General features: G+C 33.9%; 1 protein-coding gene across 3 annotated transcripts in view; it reads left to right on the top strand.

The window, feature by feature from the left end:
* The first annotated feature begins 680 nt into the window (after positions 1–680).
* The window catches only part of LOC143251984 (serine/threonine-protein kinase DCLK1-like), a 62,011-nt gene continuing 37,810 nt past the window's right edge, over positions 681–24,881 (top strand). For all 3 annotated transcript variants that reach the window (XR_013028779.1, XM_076503436.1, XM_076503435.1), the window contains exons 1-2: positions 681–1,060; positions 20,107–20,863. Coding sequence is in view for 2 of the 3 variants with exons in the window: in XM_076503436.1 (XP_076359551.1) it covers positions 20,123–20,863 (741 nt within the window). In the remaining variant the exon portion in view is untranslated. The remainder of the gene's footprint in view (positions 1,061–20,106; positions 20,864–24,881) is intronic.

Genomic DNA, 24,881 nt, shown 5'->3' with positions numbered 1-24,881 from the left:
ACTGATACTTACGAACTATGGCTTAAATCGAAAAGCTTAGAAGCACGTCTATATTAAAGATGTAGATTTCGGCTACTGAAAAAGCCTACATATAGGCCTAACTATGTAATTCGATTGGTAAGAACACGAGAATCACAAGAACAAACACACATTTGTAAGCCTGTGATGCAATAAAACAATTCAACAGACCAAACTGTAGGGGGGGGATGATTGTATGCACCATACTCCACACCTAAAATGAAGGGGATTATCCCACCCATCCCACCAGGATCTACGTCCCTGGAGGGGACGCACTTTCTTCAATACTATTTGAGTGCTAATACGTAGTTATACACCACTCACGATTATATATATATATATATTTTTACATTTTATTGCAACATTTCCTGTCTTTGTTCATTTTTGGATTATTTAGTAAGATATTTTCACTTTTATGTTTTAATGCTTCTGATATATTTCACACGTAATGATGTTTTAATTTAGTAATTGCATTCTTAGTATTACTTTTGCTTCCCAATGGCACAGCGGTATGTCTGCAAACTTAAAACGCTAAAATCGAGTTTCGATACCCGTGGTGAACAGAGCACAGATAACCTATTGCATAGCTTTGTGCTTAATTCCAAACAAACAAATTATTACTTCTATTTAAACATATATACTTATATTTCACAACTCGATAGATGGCTCTGTAATGTAAGCTTAAATTTGGGTGATAATTGTGCAGGAGAGAGAAGTGTGGGATATTTTGTAATAGGAGTTTTAGTTTCAATTTTTGTAGTATTTAATGATATTGTGTGTCGACGTTGTGTTGGGGTAATAATTTCATTCAATACATTTTGGCTGAAGTTTTGAAAATTTATTTATTAATAAGCGCTGTAAGTGTAAGGTATAACAATTGCCACGCTATCCCTAATAGTAATAATAAGTAGGACAACATTGTTAAGGCCAGGTCGTTTTGATCAAGTACGAATGAAGTGGCGGTTGCTTGGATCTGGTACTAGAAGCAGTTGACTCTGTCACTGTCTGGCTGAATTTCAGCCAACATAATACATTACACAAGGTCAGTTATGTTAGATTTGTTTTTTGTTGTTACTGTTTCAGAAGATGTTGCATGCTCACTAAAGTAAAGAAGAATTGTATGTATACTGAACTGAAAGTTAATTCATAATGAATAGTGTTGTTTATTTCTTATTTAAATTGTTACAAGCATTTGTGTCATTTAATGTTTTTTTCATAGAAAAAGTAAATATAGTATTACTTAATAATACTAAATAGTTGTAATGTAGTATTGCAAGAAATAAAAGACATAAATATTCTGAAATGTGACTGAAAATAGATTTTGGATCTTAAATATAAACAATAGATTTATGAAGAAATAGCAGTGCCATTTATGAACAGTAAGTTGGTGTTGAACAAATATTGTGTTACCAACTCTTAGGACAACCAATCTGTAAAAAAATAAATAAAATTGATAATTACCCTTTGCTTACTTGACCTAGTTTACACTGTAGCAGTTGTTTATGCAGTTAATGGTGTAATGCCTAAGTCACTACTTTGTTTTGTTTCAGCAGGCCTGATGATTCTTGCTGTTGAGTTTTTTAGGGCCTCATTGGCAATGGATATGGCAGATACTTTGTGATTGACATGTTGCATATTATTCTTAGCCTATTCTCATAATTTCTCACAAATAATTGGAAACAGTAATTGAAGTAAAGTGATTATTTTATTGTTTTGACAGCCAAGATCGAAAATGCTTAAAAAAATGTAATAAGAGTTCACAAGGAGTGCAGTATATTTTGATACTATAATAATTATTTGTAGTACATGTTGAACTAATAATAAAGGTAGTAATTGTCAGTGTGAGACACTTATTTTAACCAGGTATAAAAGCCATTAAGCCTTAAGAGGGCAGTTTATTTGAAACAATGTTTTGGAATAACAACAGAGTTGTTGGTCTATCTTGGCTGTTCATTCCTCTAATGTAAATTAAAAATTAATAATTTTATAGCTTATCATTCATATATTTATCAAGCTTTTTCTTGAACTCAAATTTATTGCCTCTGCAACATCTGAAGGCAACCCATTTCGAAGGCCAACTACTTTGACAGAAAAATGAAACTGACTTAGCTGAATATGATTTCTACCCTGCCAGAATTTTTACTGCTAAATATGAAAACACTCAATTACCTTTACAATATTAAGCACATTAATCAGATCACCATCAACTCTTCAAACTATTTTCTCTTGGAAAACAAAAGTGTTTTTCCTCATGTGATAACCTCCATTCCAGGCACCATTCTAGTAACCCTTCTCTGAATCATTTCCAACAATTCAATGTCTTTCCTAAAGTTAGAAGCCCAAGACTGAAAACAATATTCCAAACATTCCCTAACCAGCAACCTGTGAAATGAAATTATAACTTCTTTAGACTTGCATTCAATATTTCTGCAAATACAACATAAAATTTTGTTTGCTGCACTACTACCTACAGCACACTGTTTTATAGGCTTTAGAGACTGATCAACTATTACACTAAAATCCATTTCTTTCATAACATTAAGGTTATTTCCATACAAGTTATACTTATAATTTAAATTATGATAACCAACATGGATTATATTGCATTTATTATAATTAAAACCCATTTCCCATTTATTTGTTCAACTCATGAAGTGATCCTAAATCCTTTTGTAAAGCAGTAGCATCTTTACAGCTAATAACACTCAAGAGCTTAATTTTATCTGCAAATGTAAGTAATTTATTGATTATTCCTTTATCTACCTCATTAATGTAGACATAAAAGAATAAAGTTTCAAGACGAGTCAGAAGGTGCCCCACTTGTGAAATTAATTCAGTTTGACTGAACTTCATTTGTAATAAACACTTGTTTTTTCCATCCAGCTAATTTTCTATCCGAGTTTCTAACTTATCTACCACACCTATGTAGAATTTTTTTGTTTTACAATCCTTTAATGTAGCATCTTGCCAGATGCTTTGTGAAAATCCAGATACATCAAATTTACATCCTTACTTTCCTCTACATAAGCAGCAGCCTTTTCAAACAATGGATTTTCCTTTAGTGAAACCAGTTTGACCTGATAAAATTCTAAATTTTATTAAATGATTTTGCAAAGCATATTTTAATAGATCTTTTAAAAAAACTTTTCTACATCTGATGTAAGACTAAATAGGTCTATAATTAGTGGGGAAATTATTTTTATTACCTCACTTGAAAATAGTAGTAGTACCTTAGCTAACTTCCAATTCTCTAGTACCTGTCCACTATTCAGGGACTGACAAAAAATAGTAGTAAGTGGCTCATGTTTCCAATCTTTTATCTCCTTATAAACTCTTGGGTAAATACTGGCCCAGGAGCCTTATTTTTTTTAAACTTCCCAAAGAGTCTAAAAGGACTGATAAGAAAAGGAGTTTCTTGATTAGGTTTGACAAATTTACCGAATCTCAGCACATGAAGAAGTATAGAAGTTTAAATTTAAGATTAATTCTTGTAACTATGTATAATTTGTGCTCCTAATTGCTTGGATGCATTGAAAGCCTTACTAAGGAAGATGTAACATCTTTAATGTGTTTATAGCCCATTAATGTATTTCTAGTTTTGGACTGTAGGGCAAACTAAGAACCTCAAAATTTGAACTAAAGTAATGCAAAACAGTTCACTTTCAATTAATGATGTAAAATGTATCATTAGTATGCACATATCGATGAGCTCCAATTTAGATTGTCCAGAAACACTATCTTCAACTAACAGCACTTGCTACTCAACTAAATTACCTCAACTTAAAGCTTGAGAGGAAAAACATGAACCTAACAAAGTCAAACTATCACAGAAAAGACGACACACATTTATTTTAAACACTACAAATCAACCATGCAGTTACAGACCTCTTATAATTAGGGTGTAAAATTTTATAACTTAAGTTTTATCTTATTCCTTGTAAAATTTTTTAAGGTTTTTATGACAATTTGACAAAACAAATGATTTTCTGTTGTGTAGAAAAAAGCTGGAACAGAGAAAAACTGGATTATGAAAGGAAGTTGCCATTGCTTCATGATTTCACCATTACTTTAACAACTTTTCCAATTAAGATTGATTTTGAGTAGTGTTATTTGGCTCCATTCTGCAACATTTAGGCATTGATTTGTGTGCTGGTTGCATGGAACCTTCATTTTCTTCTAACATTCTTATTTGCCCTTGAAATTTCTTTGTTGAAGAATGAAAGGAAAATTCTTTCAACTTTTTAAACTTTTGTTAGTAGTAAATAAAACCTTACAGTGAAGGATTTAGCTTGCAAAATACAAAGGAATCAAGTAGTAACCATAGGAATATTGCATTTACTTAATCTGAAGCTTTGTTAGCTCATAATTAAAACTGAATTTTGAATATTACTATTTTAGATTATTACAACTATCCAAACTTGTGAAAATTATTAATTGAATGTAATTTTTTAATGAGCTCAAAAATTAATTATCGAATTATACTAATCACTTACCTTTAGTGTAAATACCATTTACATTTGTCAGCTTCACTACTAACAACAGAGCATTGCTTAAGTAGCTTGAGTGACTTATTTGTTACTATGCCAAAATCATTTTCTAAAGTTATGGAATTGGATGAGTTCCAGCCTGTATTAAATGTTTCTAAATTATGATGACCCATATGCATTACCTTAAACTTAAAAACGCAACACTTGATAGCATGGATAACTTAATTGTCAAGAAAAACCTTGCTCTGATTCCTTTTCAGGCCCAATCCCATTTAACATTTTGTTTATCTTTAACAGTGGGTCTGTATTAAGCTTTCTACAACTTAAATAGGTAAAATAAAAACTTCAGGATAGATTTTCAATATTATTGAGACTTGTTTAAACCTTGGTTTTTAAGTACTTTTAAGAGCTTGTCATTGGGTAAGATGCTTAATTTATGCTTATAATGATCTTGTATATATTTATAGAGCTTTATTATCTTTATGTTAAAGTTTGTATTCAAAATCTTCACATTTGATCATTCAGACTGTTGTGACCATACAAGTAAGAAAAGGCTGCTTAAATGCTTTGCAATCCTTGAGCACCTACCTGAATTTCTCTTGATAGTTTAACCCATAAACAGTAGCCATCATCAGTTGATGCTGCTACCTACAACATTCCTACTATTTAAGGGTTAAATAGTTGTCTGGTATGATTCTAGTAGTGTATTTATTTACTCCTCATTTCAAATGTTAATAACTTTATTTGTTGTTGGGGCTCCAAAATACAGTGATGTCTTGCCAAAAGTACTTGATTACTGTTAACTTTTGGAACAAAGGATTATGATATGGTGATAACTGATGCTTGGTTACATGCAGACAAACTGGACAATAGAAATTTCTTAAATACAAGTATGAGGATGTTTAATAGGACTAAAGTTTTAAAGAGAAGAGAGAAATGCTTTAAAAATATGTAAAATTTGAATTTTATCCTGTTGAAGTAGAAGATATCAAAAATAAAAGCAAGAAGGTTGAACCTGAGTTTCTGTTAATGGATATAAGAGAGAAGGCTTTTACTTGGAATTTCCTACAGGTCTTTAAATGGAAATGATTAAATTAATTAAAAACTACACTGATATAGAGAATTCAGCTGTTAATGAGATTATGATAAAGGGAGATTTTGATGTTTGGTGTATAATTTGGAAAGTTTTAGTCAAACCATGAGGGAAGACAAATTTTGAGGATATGTTTACTTGTAATTGGTCAGGAAACCACTAGGAACAAATGTTATTTTAAGTTTGCTAAATTACTATGTAGGAATGGTTAAAGGTGGAGATTACTGAACAATTGAGTGCAATAATGTTGGCAAATAATTGTTTATAATTATAATAAAGTGACTTACTTTTGGTGAAAGGTACATGTTTTGACAGAACATTGATTTGTTGAAACCTGTATGTTTATTCTAAAATAAATTACTTTTATGTGAATAAATTGTTGCTTGTTAACTTAATATATTAGTATAATCTGCTTCCTGAGTACAAGTAATAATCAGTGTTTAATTAGATTTGATGTTTTACTGTATGCGAGAGGAAGAATAATGAAATTTTGGTTACAAATTTCAATATAGCAAATCTTGAGGGGATGCAACAAAAATTATCTGAATTGGACAACTGTATTAACTGGAGATAGGGATAAAAATGTAGAAAATATTTTAAGTAAACCTTTAAATATTCAAGATAGACAAGTTCTTTTTGACAAGGGAGTGGCTGCTACTATAAGATCAGGTTGACTCACAAAAAGTATAAGGAATAAAACTGAAGAAAAGCATTACAAATTTAAGAAATTTAAATTGATTGCTACAACAGGACTCTTGAGATATGGAAGATCAAAGGTATTAGTTAAACAGGACATTGCCAATGGAAAAGGGTATACAAAAGAGAAGTTGGCTGTAAAAATAAAAATTAATGGTAATTTATTTATTTATATTAAGATAAACAAAAGTTTAAAATTGGAGAAGAGCTCTTGGTAAGATGATGAAAGACTCATTTTTGGTAATTACAAGATAAGTGGTTTATTAAGTTTTAACTTCTGTTTTTACTTTATGCAATATTCATTCTAAACAGCTGCTAGGTGGAAGCAAGATTGAACAAAATGATCATTATTTCAGTTTAGGAGAAAATTGGAAAATTTATAGAATAGTAAGGCTCTCAAACTAGGTAATTCTCCAATGCATCTAAAAGAAAGTAAAAACTAGATATGCGAGTTATTTGCTAATATTTTTTTGGAGTTCCTGAATAGTGGGCAAGTGCCAGAAGACTCCTTTTGAAAGGAGGTGATGATTAGTATCTAGGTAATTATAAGCCTATTAGTTTTGTCATTTGCAAGAAATGTTTTTGAAAGTCTGAAAGATGCTTTCTACAGATGTATGGTTTAAAATACAAATTTAAATTTGCTTTAGTCAAGGCTCTGGCAGATGTATATGGTCATACTCGTGACTTGCAGTTTGTTTACAGTAGTGAATAAAAGCAACAAACCTTCATTAGGAAATGTAATGCTGGTACAGATAACACATAGCACAAGTTTTGTTAAATTTTCAATGACACTGGCTCTAAATTTAAGACGTGTTAATAATAATAATTTGGTTAATTAATATTGACTATGTTTCAAACCAGGTGTACTTACCACTGAACTCCTTTTTTTGTCAACATTATAAATGCCCAAATGCTCTTTACTTATTGTAGATCATGTGCCACTTTACTCATAATTCTCCACTCTCCTGTCTTCCTTGTGACTTATTGCACTGGCACAAGAAGATTTTAAGTTTGTATTCCTACCATGACTGAACCCCTCGGTGTGGATTCCTGTATGTGGTGAGGGGACCTTCCAGGCAAGGTTCTTTCTGTCTGGTTACCTTCTCTGGGATCTAAACATCCACCCATATGTTTGCCGTGCGTGGTGATCCGTGAAGGGGAGAAGAGGATCCTGGTGGTTGAGGAGTCCAACCCTAACACGCCACTTTGGCCTCGAATTCCTGTAGACGGGCGGCCTTTGGGTCAATTGGCTGGTCCACTTGAGCAAGAGTCAACCAAGTACCAGTGTTGGAAGTTCTCAACAGGTGTTGTGGACATTGTGCCTGATACTGGTGTTTGGGTATAGTGCTCACAAAACCCTGGTGTTGCTGCATTGTCCTTGCATGACTTTGTAGTGCATCCCCTTGTAGGGCTCCATGGTGGGTGGGGTCAGTGGGTACCCAAATTTTTCTTTTTTCCTATGGATCCTCCTTTAAAAAATTCAAATAAAATAGTGAAAAAACAGTTAATAGGTAAGTGACCACGTCTTGAAGACTCTGAGCAGCAATCTTCAACATCTGTAACACACGTACCTCATTTTCTTATTACATTTTCTTTCAGAAAAACCTTTAGGGCAGTTGTCCCCCTTTTTTATTCAGAAGAGACTAGAGGGTCTTGCTGGCTCTCCAAAGTCAATAAAGAAGCTTTGATCTAGAGACATATTAGTTGAAACATCCACATCCCAACACAGTGAACTCCTCTTGAATTCAACAGCAGTAGGGGATATACCTATTGAGGTTACCCCTCATGCTACCTTGAATTCATCATGAGGAGTTATTGTTGAGAGGGATTTGAAGAACATTCCAGAGTCTGAGATTCTCACTGGTCTCTCCACTCAAGGAGTTTCTGCAGTGAGGTGCATCTCCACTCTCAAAGATGGAGTTACACTGCCAACAAATACCCTCGTTTTGACATTTACATCATCATGTGCATCTGCCACCATCAAGGCAGGTTATCTAATTTGCAGGGTACGGCCATACATTCCAAGCCCTCTCCGATGTTTCCAATGTCAGAGGTTCAGCCACTCAAAGACATCATGTCGTGGTTCCCTGACATGTGCTCGTTGTGGTGGCAAGGACCACAATGCCTATGAATGCGACACGGACCCACATTGTGTCAACTGCGATAGTTCCCACCCTTCCAACTTTCATTCTTGCCTAAAATGGTTAGAGGAAAAAAGAGGTGCAGCATTTGAAAACGACTCATAACATTAGTTATTCTGAGGCTCCGAAATTGCTGCCTGTTACTCCATCTCGGACATATGCTGCTGCACTTTGTTCCACAACTACAGTAGGAGTGCAGACAGATCTCTCTGTGCCTCCAAGAGAATCGTTTTCAAAACAAATGAAAAGCCTTTTGACCTTCGTGGTTAAAAAGGTTGATGAATCGACTTCCACACCCATTTCTGTTCCTCCCATACCTTCCAACAAACCTCAAGATCCACGTCCTTCAGTTTCAAATACAGGCATTTCTTCTGATACATCTTTTTCTCCCACCACAAGAGACAAAACAATTATTTGTTCACGTCCTCAGTCACTGGATTCCCCTTCCAATAACAAAAACCTGCCCACCCGACCCAGAGCAGGATCCATGGAGGTTGATAGACCTCCTCCGACTAAAGACAGTGAGGGAAAAAGACGTGGTCGTAAACAGAAGGGTTCTCCAGCCACTTCACCTACCCGTTCTTAAAAATGGCCACCTTGATACAATGGAACTGTCGAGGTTTATGTTCTAATCTGGATGATATCAAAACACTGATTGCTTCCTACCATCCTGTTTGTCTTTCTTTACAAGAAACATTTCTCAAAACTGCTGATACTGTCTCCATTCGGCAGTTTTCTCTGTACAGAAATGACAGGTTGTGTGATGGTCGAGTACATGGAGGGGTGGCACTGTTGGTTGATCAACACGTGCCCACCCTGTCTTTGTCACTCAACACACCCTTGGAGGCCGTAGCCATCCGTGTTTTCTTGGGTCATACCATCACTGTTTGTTCTCTCTACCTGTCCCCTGGAGAGACATATGATCAATCAGACCTTGATGCTCTCGTTCAACAGTTGCCGTCTCCCTTTCTACTCTTGGGGGACTTTAATGGACATCATCCCCTCTGGGGAAGTGCTGTTATTGATGGGAGGGGTCGCTCTGTAGAGCGGATGCTCTCTGATCACAATCTTTCTCTTTTCAATACTGGTTCTTCCACTTACTTTCATGCACCTAGTCAGTCCTTTACCACTATTGATCTCTCAGTTTGCTCCCCTTCATTATTCTCCCATTTTTCATGGAGGGTTGACAATAATCCACTAGGCAGTGATCATTTTCCTATACACTTGAGAGAGACTGGCCGTGGTCGATGCCACCCTATCCACATGCCCTGGTGGAAGCTGGATCAGGCTGACTGGTCCACTTTCACTGCTCTCACAGAACTTGATCCTGCCATCATGAATCAGCCATCAATAGACGACTGTGTGGCAGCGGTAACTGGCTGTATTATACAAACAGCTGCTCAATGTATTTCTAAAACCTCGACACGTTTTCCAGGATATCCTCGTCCGTGGTGGAATCCTGCTTGCCACTTAGCACGGAAGGCTCAAAAACGGGCCTGGGATACTTTTCGTAGATATTCCACACTTTTAAACCGGGTTGCTTTCCAACGGGCACATGCTAGGTGGGTAAGACGTCAAAGCCAGAAGGAATCTTGGATTAAGTTCACAACTAGCATATCTTCTACCACCAGTTCCAAAATCATATGGGACAGGATTCAAAAAGGTTAATGGGCACTACAATTCTGTCCCCCTCTCAATCTTACTCTCTGATGGTCAGGAGGTGGCTGATGTCCGGAGCATCGCCGATACTCTAGGTGAAAGCTTTTGCCGGGTATCTAGCACTGCTGCTTGTTCCTCCACCTTCTTGGCCATCAAGACTCGGGCAGAGCGTTCACCTCTTTCCTTTCGAACTGACTGTTTCTTTTACTATAATTGTCCCTTTACGCTGGTGGAACTGAAAATGGCCCTTCATCGGTCTGCCAGTACATCTGTTGGACCTGATGTCCACTATGACATGCTGCACCATCTATCTCCTGCTTCTCTTGATGTCCTTCTGATTGTTTTCAACCGGATCTGGCAGGAGAATGTTTTTTCCTGATGCCTGGTACCAGGCTGTTATTTTACCTTTCTCTAAAGCAGGGAATGATCCCAAGATTCCTTCAAACTACTGTCCAATTGCTTTGACGAGCTGTCTCTGTAAGACCTTAGAAAGGATGGTTAATGCTCGTCTTGTTTGGTTCTTTGAATCAAACAACCTCCTCTCGCCCACCCAGTGTGGGTTCCGACGACAGCACTCCACCACCGACCACCTAATTCGTCTTGAAACATCAATCAGAGAAACCTTTCTCAAATGCCAACATCTTGTATCAACATTCTTTGACATTGAGAAGGATTACAACACAACATGGAGATATGGCGTTTTGTGAGACCTCCATACATATAGGTTACATGGCCATTTACCCATGTTTATTAAAGAATTTTGAATGGACAGGAGATTCCAAGTTCGTGTGGGTTCGACACTTTCCCGTTCTTTTGTACAGGAACTTGGAGTCCCTCAAGGCTGTGTATTGAGTGTTACACTCTTCAGTATAAAGGTTCAGTGATGGCATTTATAACTTCCTCTCACTGTTGCGAATGGGCTGTATGTTGACGACTTTCACATCTCATGTCAGTCGTCAAACATGAGATATATTGAGCGGCAACTACAAACCGCCCTCAATTGTGTACGGAAGTGGACTCTGGCGAATGGCTTTATTTTCTCTCTCTCCAAAACTGTATGCATGCACTTTTGCCGTTGACGGGGTATTCACCCTGATCCTGAACTTCATATCGGTGACGTTTTGCTGCCAGTGGTCCCTGAGACCAAGTTCTTGGGGCTTATCTTTGACCATAAGCTGCCCTTTATACCACACTTAAAGCAGCTTTGGGTCAAATGCACAAGAGCACTGAACACCCTCCGTGTTTTCTCTTCTACCAGTTGGGGGGCAGATCGCTGTTCAATGTTAAAGGTATATCGTGCTCTTATTAGACCAAAACTCGATTATGGATCAATGGTCTATGGCTCTGCCAGACCGTCGGCTTTAAAGATGCTGGACCCCATTCATCACCAAGGGCTTTGACTGTGCACTGGGGCTTTCCGCACCTCTCCAGTTCAAAGCTTATATGTTGAATCTCGTGAACCTTCTCTGCACCTTCGCAGTTTGCAACTATCTTTACAATATTCTTTGAAACTTTGTTCCTTACCAAAGCATCCCACCTGGGGATGTATTTTCCTTCCTCAGTGGGCCTTACTTTTTCAGAACAGACGATCTACCATTGCTCCTTTTGGTCTTCGTATCCAAGCGCAATTGGATGAATTGGGTCTGTCTTTGGATAACATTGCAGAATCCACAGGTCAGCCCATCCCACCATGGCATATTACAGCCCCCAAATGTGACCTTTCTTTCAGTCATCTGAAAAAGGCAGATACTCCAGATTGGAAGTACCGTCTTTTATTTACTGAACATCTTTCAAACAATCATTCCATTCCCATTTATACAGATGTTCCCAAATCAGGTAATTCAGTGGGCTCTGCTTTGGTTTTCTGCTTTTCGGTGGTTGCACACAGAATCCCTCTTCAGCTTCTGTGTTCACTGCTGAATTGTACACCATATCTCTTGCCCTGGATCATATTGAAGCTGAGCAGTACTTCAACTGCACTATTTATACTGACTCGCTTAGTTCTATACTGGCCCTTGAATCGCTACATGTTGGCTCACACCCTGTTCTCACTGATATTCAAAACCGACTGGCCCATTTTTCATTAACTGCTACTTCTATCCAGTTTTCTGGATACCAGGCCATGTTGGCATTCACGGGAATGAGCTTGCAGACACGGCAGCTAAATCTATCTGCTCTGGCACTATCACCACTGTGCCTATTCTGTACATGGACTATGGTTTTGTATTCAAGGCTCGGCTCCATGCCAGCTGGCAGTCCACTTGGAGTGAGCAACACGAGAACAAGCTTTTTCAAATAAAACCCTATATTGGGCTTTGGCCATCTAGCTTCTGTAAGGTTCGGAAGGAGGAAGTTGTTCTAACTAGACTACGCATTGGTCACAGGATTTTAACTCATCGTTTTCTTTTATCTGGAACTGATGCACCAGTGTGTAGTTTGTGTAACACACAAATCACTATAAGCCACATTTTACTTTTTTGCCATCGTTACGATTCTCAACAATGGCACTATTTTAAACATATTTTTTCCCAGGGTGTATCTGTAACATTGGACAGTGTTATTGGTGATGGCGACACTGTCCACCTTGATAAAGTTTTTAGTTTTTTAATGGCCATTAATCTTTTTAATCTCATTTAAGTGTTGGATATTTATTCATTACACCTTTTTAATTGTGGTTCCCTTTTCATAGTTTCAATCTCTTTAGTTCAATTTGACATTGGAAAATGGCCAGAACATTAAATAACATGACATCAGGACTGGAATGGCCAACTTCAGGTGACTGACACTGCTGTCTGAACTATGCGTTTGAACTACCCGTTAGTCGTCCTGGGGAGCTGTTATTCCAATTTTGCTGCATGTCTTTTAAACTTTTATTATTTTACCCTTTGGTACTGGCCATAATGACACATAATCCAGAACTAGGACTGGAAAGACCAACTTCAGGTTACTGACGGTAGTTCTGGTACTTGCCTGTTAGTCTTCCTGGCAGGTTATGATCATTACCATTCTGCTACAGGAAGTCCTTTACAACTTTATAGACTGGATGTCAACATCGTTTTATGCAATTTTCTGTTTTTAGTTGCTGTTTTGTTTTTACCTTTGTTTACTTTTACAAATTTTACTACATTTACTTTACTTTTACCTCATTACTGGATATTTGGCTACTCATTATTACGATTTTGCAATATGTCTTTTAAAACTTCTATTATTTTACATTTTGATAATAGCTGCTATGACACATAACCTGGAACCAGGACTTGAAAGACCAACTTCAGGTGACTGATGGTGGTTCTTGTACTTACCTGTTAGTCTTCCTGGCAGGTTATGATCATTACCATTCTGCTACAGGAAGTCCTTTACAACTTCTTTTACTCTGCTTTCTCTCTTACCATTGTAAACTAGGTGTCAACATTGGTTTTATGCTTTTTCTGTTTTTCACTGATGTTTTATCTTCATTTCATTTTCTGTATTTTACTACATTTAATTTATTTTTACCTTTTAACAGACGTTTGGCACAGGTAACCTAGCTGCTTTGTGCCATAAAACACTAAATTAATCAATCAACCATGACTTAAATTTTGTTATTGACAGTTACACCGATAACTTTGCTACAACAATATTTCTGATGCACTACTTTACCAACTTTAATATTGTAATTTCTGTAACTTTGTTGCAGATTTTACATGCATAATTTGTCAGCATGCAGGATAAGATTGATGCATTACCAGCTTTGGTTCACTGTATTGGTGTTATTTGGTATACTGATGTTCTTGTTGGATATGATCATGTGAATACTTAATTTGTCTAGCACACACCATTGCTTTCTTTCTCCTATTGTTCAGGTTTGTTTTTTGTTCAGGCCTAACATTCTTATTAGTATGCAGAACTGGTTTTGTCTGCTCTGCTGCAGAGCTAGTCCTAGTCCTGATGACACTTCTGTGGTTTTTTCTTTTTCTCATGTGGTCTATATTTTAAATAATTAACCTACTTCAATTTGCCTAAAGATGCTTGTGTCATGTTAAAATTTCCGAATTTGAATCTTTTCTTCTTTCTTGCGATATTGGGGGTTCCAAATTTTTTGTAAGCTAGCTTTGTATTCTACTTTTCCATCTCAAGTTTGTAACCATCAGTTAGGTTACTGAGAGAGAAGACAAGGAAGACTCCTTGTGTGTTTATTTTAATTTGGTGCATTGTTGGTTTTATATTCTATATGCTATAGTTTGTTTTCAGACATTCTTTTTATGCATAATTATTGGTTATTCTTGTTCCCTTCATTATTTCAACCTGGATCACATACTTACTTTGTATTCTCAAGATGGCTGGTATGGGTATTAGCACTTTATTAAAATAAAATACAGAACAGTGTTTCAACCTTCTTAGGTCATATTCAACTCTTTAGGTCATAAAGGATACGAGATTGTAGAGGGCATTGCAGTAGATGTTAGGTTATTAATAAGCATAGGTATAAAGGTGTTCCTTTATATTCGTTTAATTTTGGCTTTAGTTATATAAGTAGGGCTTCTTTTATTTTGCATTTGTTTCCCAACTTAGTATCTGGGTGTTTTCTATGGTTATGTTGCACTTGATTTGCAGTGTTCAGGAACATGAGTGTTTTTTGTATTCTTTGAATCTGGTTTTTATATTTGTTTGTTTCTCCAATATAGAAATTGTAACAGTTGTTACATTGTATTTTATAAATAATGCTGGTGTTGTGTTTGTCAGTGTAGTTTTTAAATCGTATGGACTTTAGTTTTGAATCTGAAGTGGTTAATTCAACCTTACACCCACCACTGTACTGGTACAGATATGTTAACACTACAATTGTTGGATTCACATCTACAGAATGCAGTAATATTAAAGAAAATTTGACATTATGAAATCTGTATGGAATATACTGTGGTGGTACCATATAGGGCATTATATTCTTTACATTTACTCTTCATTACTAAAATGGCAATTTTTAATTGGAAAATTGCTAGGGAAATCATCTTGTAATACATTGTGCATCTGCTTCATCTTCAATGCTGCATTTTTGGGTTTTATTGTGCCATTAATTTTACAATATTTAAACTAATTTTTCTTATGATTCCATTTCACGTTTCTAAAGTTAACAGTACTATTGTCCCTGTTTTTTTATTTATTTTGCTATCAACATGGTAATCAACTACCATATCTCCAATTCATCTGGTATATCAGATGGACTGGGTTATCTGAATAAAATTCTCATCCGACCTAGGCCCACATTTTAGCTTAATTGCTACAGTTAAACCATCACATTTACAATCATATCTAGAAGATTTAAAGCATCTTTGATTTCATTATTTTGTTACATTTACAAATTTACTTTTCTGTGTTGCCTGTCAGTCTGGTCCTAGACAACAAATAGTGCCAAATTATTTCTTTGTCTAATCAATAAAATTGAACTTTTTGGGATGACTGGTTTTATCCACATCAAGATGCTGGGATGGATCATGCAGTAGGTTTATTTATTTATTTTTGTTTGTTTACATTTTTTAAGATTTTCAATATTCATATCTACTTGTATATTTAGTTGGCCGAGCAAAAACTATAAGAACAGTGAGTCTTTATGACTCATTGACTCTGTTTTGGATTACTACTATTTGTAAATGTTTAGAGGCCATCTCTTAATTTGTTTCATCTACACAGCCTTCATTTTGTGTTCATGTTCATCAGATTTTTCACTTTGATTTTGGATCTGATGGTTTTTAACATTTTCTGCATCACTGATATCAATGATAAACTTGTTTCTCCAGGATTTTTACTCTTTTTTTTTTTTTTTAATACCAAAATCAACAGAAGATTGAAGATTTGTCTTATAGCATCTTATAAAAGATTCCTTATCAAGATTTTTAGATGGCTGATGGAATTTCAAATATGCTTATTTCCATGTCCTGGTTCATCCATCTGTTTTCCACATGAAGCAACTTGTCAGTTTATAGCTCCCTTTTAGGTTTGGGATTAACATTGTTTGTGTAGTCAAACCATAATCTGGTCTTCTGCACACACTCTATATCAGTTGTCATTACATGGATGGGTAGAGAATTTTTGCTCAGTGGTTACCTCACACTAAACTGACCTCCCTATTAGCTTCTTGTCTGGGGTGGGTTGATTGTTCATGTGTCCGAGTCTGGCTTGTGCCAAAACAAAATCTTGATCATTTAAGATTTTGTATAAACACGTATAGGAATTCTATGTTTCAAATATACACTTACCCTTTTCAATGGTGTCTGGGATTGTGAATAACTTTATCAAAGCAAACAATATAAATGAGATGTACGATAATCAAGTACAGGCTGTACTGAATTAAGAATTGATCTGTATCAGTTTTACCAGACAGAGCTCTTGCATTATTTTTTTAACTTCAGTTTGTCCCATACATTCCAAGTATTATATTGTCACAAGTGTTTGTGAATAAGAAATTGGTTAAAGAACAAAAACATGGTCCCTACTTCTATGAGACACGTATGAAATTGTCCAGGCAATATTAGTGCATGTCCATATGCCTCTCCATTTTGTTCTACCTAAACAGCAACAGAAATTTCACCCTGTATTGTATGCTGTAGCTAAAAAAAGGGTTTTGTTCCTTGGAAGATAATAAATGATGGTTTGTAATGCTTAGTCTTTAGAGATAATTTTCCCATCTTTTTTATATGCATGGTTTTAGAAATATTGGAAGTGGGACTGCTGTAATCACTAGTTGTTGCAGCTTTAAGCAGGATAGGTTTTGTCTGTCTGTTTATTCCTTTTGTTTTAATGTTTCCGTTGCATTGTTTTCATGTTTGAGCCAATTATTCAGTATTGTTTGCTTTTTTTCTAATTCTCTGAGTATCCATCACTTTAGTTGATTTTCTGACACTGATAATTATTCACATAAAAAGGGGCTACTACCTTTGTCATCTGTCCTTTTATAATGTGTTTGAACTGCTTTTCTGAGAACCTTCCTTTGCAGGAACAAGACATTCTTCTTGCCTGTTTGTACAGCTGTCTGTATTCCACATTTTGTTTCACAGGTTCAATACAACAGTACTGTTCATAAAACCATGCCATGGTAAATGCCTTCTTTGCAAGTGTCTATTAGGTCTGGTCTTTCCTTTTATTAAAACTGGTTCACTCCACTTGTTTGCCTTCATATCCAGTTTTGAAAATAATCCTGGTTTGGATTGTACTCCAACTCTGCTTGGCTAGATATTTCTACTCTAGGTCATTATCTTTGTCCTGTAGCTGTTTTATATTTATTTTTTTGGATTCTTTTCAGATTCATGGGTTTCCACTTTCTCTCTAATATTTCTTTAATTCTAAAATTCAAATAAGCAAATTTACCTTTAAAATAAAGTTAATTTCAAACAAGTAAAAGCCACTGAAATGTCTTACCTCCAACCTTCCTACAACAGACTTTTCATCATAACTGAAACTTTTATTAAAATTTAAATTACATAGAAAAAAACATTTGTAACATCTCCTGACACTTGTACATGTGGAAAGTGGGATACTGGAAAACAATAAATAATTAACCGGTGACTATGTATAAAGGACAGTTGGAAATGTTCAGATACCTTGTTTTTGACATCTGTCTTTAGTCTTAACAAGGAAGAACTTTGTGTTTCAGAGTATGCACCTGTCTAGTATTCAGTTCTGAAACTTTTAAATAAAATTTGTTCTCCAAATTGTCAATACACAATGTAAAAAATGTTCCCTAGCATCAGTTTAGGAAGGGCTTTCCTTTCTTAACCGTTTTGATGTTATTTCTCTGGAAAAGGTACTTGATAATGCTGGTATAAATGGGGAAGTAAGCAGCTGTCTTCCATCTTTTGAGCTGCAGTATCAACTCTTTTGCAAAGGGCTTGGCATAATATACACAGTTGTCTACATATTTGCTCATGTTAATTATTTGCACCATAACTTTTGATACAACGTATATCTTCACAAAATTTGGTAGACTTTTAGTGAAGATTACAATTTCTTGTGTGTATATATAAAAAAAAAATTGGAATTTTTAATGAAATATTTTTACTAAAGATTTGTTTGAAAATATCAACTGTTTTGTTACTAGTCTGAGTGCAAAGTGATTTTATGATTAAAGAACTATTTGTTCCAAAAATCTTGTATTATTTGCATTGTCTCTCAAACTGTAAAAGCTCCAACTTTAATTATTATAACAGTTTCAACTACTAATCTTTTCACATCTTTCCTTTTAATTTTAAGGTTTTATTACTATACTTTATATCTGCTACTAGTGTAGTTCTTAAGCAACTTACAGTGCACTGATAACTAACTAAAATATGCACTATTATACTAATTAACATTCTTGATAGGACTTTACAATCTGTGTTCATTGTACATTTTGTAACATTTGAGGTAACTACTATTCACTTATTTTGACCAGTTATGAAACTAAGTTCAATTTATTTATAGTAGGTTTATTTAACTACTGCACATATTTAACAAACATATTTTAAAAAATGCAGAGTTTTTGACTAACTCATGTTGATGATGACCAGTTTTTGTGTTGTTACTGAGTTACTACTTTCTTTTTATACAGTGATAAATGATTTTGTAGAAAAACTAACAAGAAAACTTAAATTTGAAGTTTACTTGTGTGCATAATTTATGTATGGGCTTATCTTAAGAAAACAAAAATGTATTTTTAGATTATTAATAATCTTATTACTTAACTTTTATATTTGTGATAACTGCTATGAAACTTTTTCATTTGCCTCTTTCTCTAAAGCTAAAAATAGAGGTCTTTCACTTTTAGAGCTGATAAGTGTTTTAATGTATATAAATAGTTGTGTCTGTATGTCCATGTAAATATTTCTCAGGGTGTGGATGAACCTTTACCGGGATTGGTATATACTTTCATCAGGTCCATAAGAGAGTATATACAAATTTTTCAGTTTCATGTTTTGTGATTTTAACCACTACTTTACCCTTATTAATGGATTTTCACCAAATTTGGCATGAAGGTTTGTATGTTCTTTGCAAAGATACATTTTTTGTTTTGCAGTTTTTTAACCATTACCTTGCTTCCTTTAGATAAACTTTCACCAAATTGGATATGGAGATTGTGTCCATGGAGAGATACATAGAAATTTTTAGTTTGGCATTTTGCAGTTATTTGCATTTGTTTTATTACCATAGCTGTGGACCTTCACCAAACTTAGCATGAATGTTTGTTGGACCCTTGCAGATATACATGCAAATTTGAAATTGTTTGTTTTTGCAGTTTTTGGTTTTTTTCCAATTGCATATAAGGGAAGCAACATTTTGTCTACTAAGAATAACCTTGAAATTATGTAACTTCTGTCTGGGGATAGTACTCTCACTAATATACAGTATTAGCATTCCTATAAAATATAAAACAAGTTACTCTGGGCAAGTTCACCAGTGTGCTATGACTGTGAAGATGGAAAATATATTTAAAAGACTCAAATGTTTTGGAATACATTTATTCCATGATTGGCAAGTCTGAAAGTAAGATGTAATATGATTGTAAATGCAAATTAAGGAAAATGTGTATGAACACAAAAAGTTTGGAAATCATGAAGAGGAGTGAATAGTATAAATAACTTTAAAAATAACAAACTGTTATCATTAAAAGTAGAAAGTAAACAATGATATGGTAATATAACAACTTTAAAATGGTTAACTTGTGATATTTCATCATTTCAGTCATCTTTGTCTTCATTAGTAAATTGCATAAGTTGCAAATCTAGGTATAGGTTTTAATGCATAAAATATTATAACATAGACCTTTCTTTATACATATAAAAGCTAATACTAATCCATGATGATGAAAAAACCCACTTGCAGAGAAAAATGTATAAGTAAAAATGGCTGGTCTGGGTTGAATATTTTATGTAGAAGTTGCTCCTCTACATAAAATTTTCTCAACCCTTTCCAACAGTTTTTACATGCATAAAAGCTAATACTACACAGTTTCAGACAAAGTAATTCTGGTCTTGTAAATATACTTTTTTTTATAATATTGTAGGTATCTGAAACTCATCATGGCAACAGATATGGTTTACAAAGATCATTTTTCAAGTATTGTATCTCGAAGTGGTAGTGGGGGGAAGGATAGGAGAGAAGCACAACAAAATGTATTCAGACCAACAAGGAATGGTAGAACAAGCCCGACACACAGTGCTCATGGTTGTTTAATGAGAACAAGCCTACAGAAACTCAGCCAAGAGAAGAAGGCCAAAAAAGTAAAGTTCTATAGAAATGGTGACAAATTTTTTAAGGGTTTGTTTTATGCTTTATCATCAGAGCGAGCAAGAGCATATGATACGCTGTTGGAAGATTTAACAAGGTGCCTGGTTGATCAAGTGAATCTTCCAAAAGGTGTAAGATATATCTTTAGTGAAGATGGAAAAGAAAAAATCACTTCACTCGATCAGTTTAAAGATGGATGTTCGTATGTTTGCTCATCTACTGACAGTTTCGAAAAACTAGATTACAGCAGAATTTCGCATCGCATCTGGAATGTACAGAAGAAACAGGAGGAAGACTTAACTTCTTCGCGATCCGAGCAATCTTCAGAAAATTCAGTCAAAGACTCTAAAGAATTCATTAAGCCAAAGCTAATAACTGTGATAAGAAATGGTGTAAAACCTCGTAAGGCTGTACGAATTTTACTAAATAAAAAGACAGCAAGGTCGTTTGATCAAGTTTTAAATGATATTACTGACTCCATCAAGTTGGATAGTGGTGCAGTACGTAAAGTGTTCAGTTTAAGTGGAAAACAGGTAAGTGCAAATCAGATAATATAAGAATTGTGTATTATATAGCTGCTTTACATAATAAGAGTTTTGGTTGTGCTTTGCATCGTTCACATTGCATGTAGTATAGTGTATAATGTAAAGACTAGTTTTTATTAACATTTTTTCTATTGCAAACCATATCTTGAGTTTATAAGTAGAAAATTGGATCTTGTGTGTACTTAAACTAACTTACTCAGCTTATAAACAAGCTAAGTCTTGTGTATAAAACTTAACTACTTAGTATGTTATGTAAAGAAGTATTTCCAGTTTATCATTCCACACTATATATTTAAATAACCCAATTAACTTTTTCCAAATTAAGCATACAGAAAAATTGATTTTTGTTCTAAATTTAGTAAATGTAATCTAAAGAAAGTGTTGTTCAAAAGTAATAAAGATAAAAAAAAAGTGTATAGAAAGTTAATGACTTGTAAAATAGAGCCAATGTTTGCAATTAAAATACTCATTTCAGTTTGTTTAATCAGTGTTAGAATATCTTCTCCCTACAGATACTGATAAACTTTATTGAGTTTTGGGAAACATCTGTGTAAATGTTTCATAAGATCATTTTGGTTTGGGATTCCATTGATAAAATGCCACAACATTGTTTTGAAGAGACTGAGATGATTAAATCTTTAAAAGACACGTGTGGTAATATTAAGTGTTGAAGAACATGGGTTGACATCCATGTATCTATTCATGAGATGTTTTATGTGTCAGTTAATTATTTGTAAACAAAACTTAATAATACTTTAGTTTTAAGTTTAATGAATGCCAAATAAAACCATACCATTATATTGTAAAAAGATTATGGAATGATTTATAAAGCATGCACACAAGGTATACCTAATGTGGTTTAGGAGCAACTTTTCAAAAATATAAATTTGGAAATAGAAAAACTTAAGATATTTTAATATTTTTTCTGTTATTAAAAAGTGTATCCACGAAAAAATGATTGTGTAAAATAAATAAAAACAAAGTTCTGAGGCAGAAAAATCTTAACAACCAAATGATTAGAATGTTTTTAATATTTTGTGCCAGTTTTTTTTTTATAAGGCAATCAGCTGCTAAAACCAGTTGAAATTCTAATAGTTTCTCAGATGATACTCGAGGAGGGTAAATGTTTGTCATTTAATTTTTATCATTGATGACGGAGAAATGAAAGTTCCACCCTAAAACTAGAAATTGCATGAACATGGTTGAGAAACAACTGCAAAATAATTTAGGTTGCCTAATAGATGTTTTAAGATTTTATTCAAATGTTTCAGTTTCAGAATGTTGTGTTGATTGATTATTGTGAATATAAACATTTTGTTCATTTCATGTGAAATGTACATTGGTGGCTGTATGTAGCAGTAATATTAGTTTAGTGTATGCAAGTGAAAGGTTCAAACTACTTTTTAACTGGTAAGTAATGTATCAAGTGCTTCATGGGTGTGGTACATCCACTCACACTTCAAAATTTTAATAAGAATGATTATATAAATTACTGTAGAATATAATTTTATATAGATTATTTCTTACTTGGAGATATTGCTGTATGCTTTATTGTTTTTAGAAATGTTTATAAAAACAATGTTAAAATAAACATTTCAGATGTTATACATTTATTACAGCTACACTTTATACTAAAAGATACCAGGTGTGCAAGTACTTTCAGTGCAGATTTTAAAAGTATGTACTTGGGGTGTGGTGAGAAAAACGTGGACTGTAGGAGGAATTTATTAACTAAGGGCGGACCTTACATTAGTGATGTTAAGGCAGCATACTTACTGGATAGTCCTATGTTAGAAAAATATAAAAATGTGCATGGGTTTGTGTATATATAGCTTATGCAGAGCTTAGAATTAATCATGTTCAGATTATTCTAAATTAGCTCTTGCACAGTACCATTCCAGCTTTTTTGTTCAAGTTTCATACATATGTAGTTACATTGACAAAAATAATGAAATGTATTTAAACAAAACTTAAATGAGTTTGAATACAAGTTTGATTCCATTTTAATCTATGGTGAAAAAAAATTCTAAGTATCATACAGGAAGCATTTTCACAATAGTTGGAAATAAAAGCATGTTTAGAAGAACCTCAAACTAAAAATTTCATAGAATTTATATAAATTAGTTTTAAGATTCCTTTGTCTCTGTTAACACTACTTTAAACCTTTTTCATTATGCAGTTTCTTGTTAGTATTTAAAAAAAAAAAAAAAAGGAAACCTAAAGAATGAAATGATCATTTTAGAAAGATTTTATTTGGTTTTAGCTTTGATTCAAATATTATCAAAGCTTTCCTGAATTTCTCATTTAAAGCTTGTGTATAACTTTGAAACAGATCAACAATGAAATATTGCATTTTATCAAGTTACGAAACTCAGTTTTAATTGACTGAATGAACTGTAGCTATTACATAAGTTTGCAAGATTAACTTAGTGTTATTAAATAATTTGGTGTCAAAATTAATATTTTGTTAATAAAAATCCAACTTCTGGTGTGTAATGACTTTTGTGTATTTGGTATAAACTACAATTCACTAGCTGAAACAGTTTAGTTGATGTACCTATCTCAACTGTTACAGTATTTTTTGTATTCCAAGCAGCCTGGGCCCTGATATTGGCCAAAAGGCCTCATTGACACAGTATAGTGGATTTAGCATATTATGTTCTTATCATGGTTTAGTAAGTATCTTTTGAAGGACTATAGTGAATATATCATTGAATAAATAACAGGTGCAAATCACTGAATCTTAATGTAATGGTAAATTCTAGTAAAAAAAGTATATGCTTCTTACAGAAATTTTAGTGTTTATTCTACAAACCTTAGTTTGAATAATATTAATTTTTACTTTTAGTAGCAACATATGATTAAAATTTCATTGTACTGGATACGTCTTGTATAACTCATGATTACCTCTTAAGGGCAGAAGTTATTTTTGCCCTGTAAAATTAACCATGTAACAATCGATATCTAGATACAGCAAAACTCTTGTAGAAAGATAACTATTTTATTTCTCAGTTCACAACTTTTATCTACCTATTGTTGCATTCACCTTGTATATTTATAGATGTAGTTTACTAGGTTTTTTGCATTTAATCACCATAATTCAGATCAGAAAAATGTAATTGAGATTTTGAGAATATATTAAAAATATCCTCTTTCTACATTTAAAACATTTTAGCAAAATACTTTTATGTGCCAGTATTTGAAAAGTATTAATTTGTTTTACTCTCAAGGGAATAAAAGATATTAACATTAATGGTTGTTTTAATATTACTCTTGGTGTTACAACACAACTCTTCAAAATGAGATGACAGAAATGAATTATTTGATTTGTTTTGAGTTTTGTATAGAACTACACGAGGGCTATCTGCAATACCCATCCCTAATTTAGCAGTGTAAGACTAGAGGGAAGGCAACTAGTCATCACCACCCATTGCTACTCTTTTGCAAACAAATAGTGGGATTGGTCACCACATTATAATGCCCTCATATCTGAAAGGGGCAAGCATGTTTGGTGTGGGGATTTGAACCTGTGACCTTCAGAATAAGATTTGAGTGTCTTAACCATGTAGCCATGCCAGGTCTTAGAAGTGAATTGAAAAATTGAGGAAATCATCAGCTTAGTTCATTTTTAACAGCACTTAGCAATACCCCTTATTTATTAGTTTTTAATATGTATATAGTCTTATATTTTAATCTATAAAATTATTTGGAACATATTTAAAACAGATATTTATACCTTTTTACTATTTCCACTTATTTTTTACAAATTTTTGTTGAAAAATGCTGTTTTTGAAATTCTGTTGAATAATATTTGAGTTGCATTGTGGTATGTTTTGATTAAAAACTTGTTTTCTAGTTCATATCAGCCTCATTGTACAATTTGTAAACTTTTACAAGAATAGTATATAAACAAAACAAGGAAAGATATGTTTAATTTTCTAATAACCTTAAATTTAGAAGCTTTAAAGTATTAACAATGACTTAAACCTAGGTTGGAGAAGTTTGG

The sequence above is a fragment of the Tachypleus tridentatus genome, chromosome 6 (assembly GCF_004210375.1).
Source record: "Tachypleus tridentatus isolate NWPU-2018 chromosome 6, ASM421037v1, whole genome shotgun sequence".
Lineage (NCBI taxonomy): Eukaryota > Metazoa > Arthropoda > Merostomata > Xiphosura > Limulidae > Tachypleus > Tachypleus tridentatus.
This window is presented reverse-complemented; position numbering and strand designations above follow the sequence as displayed.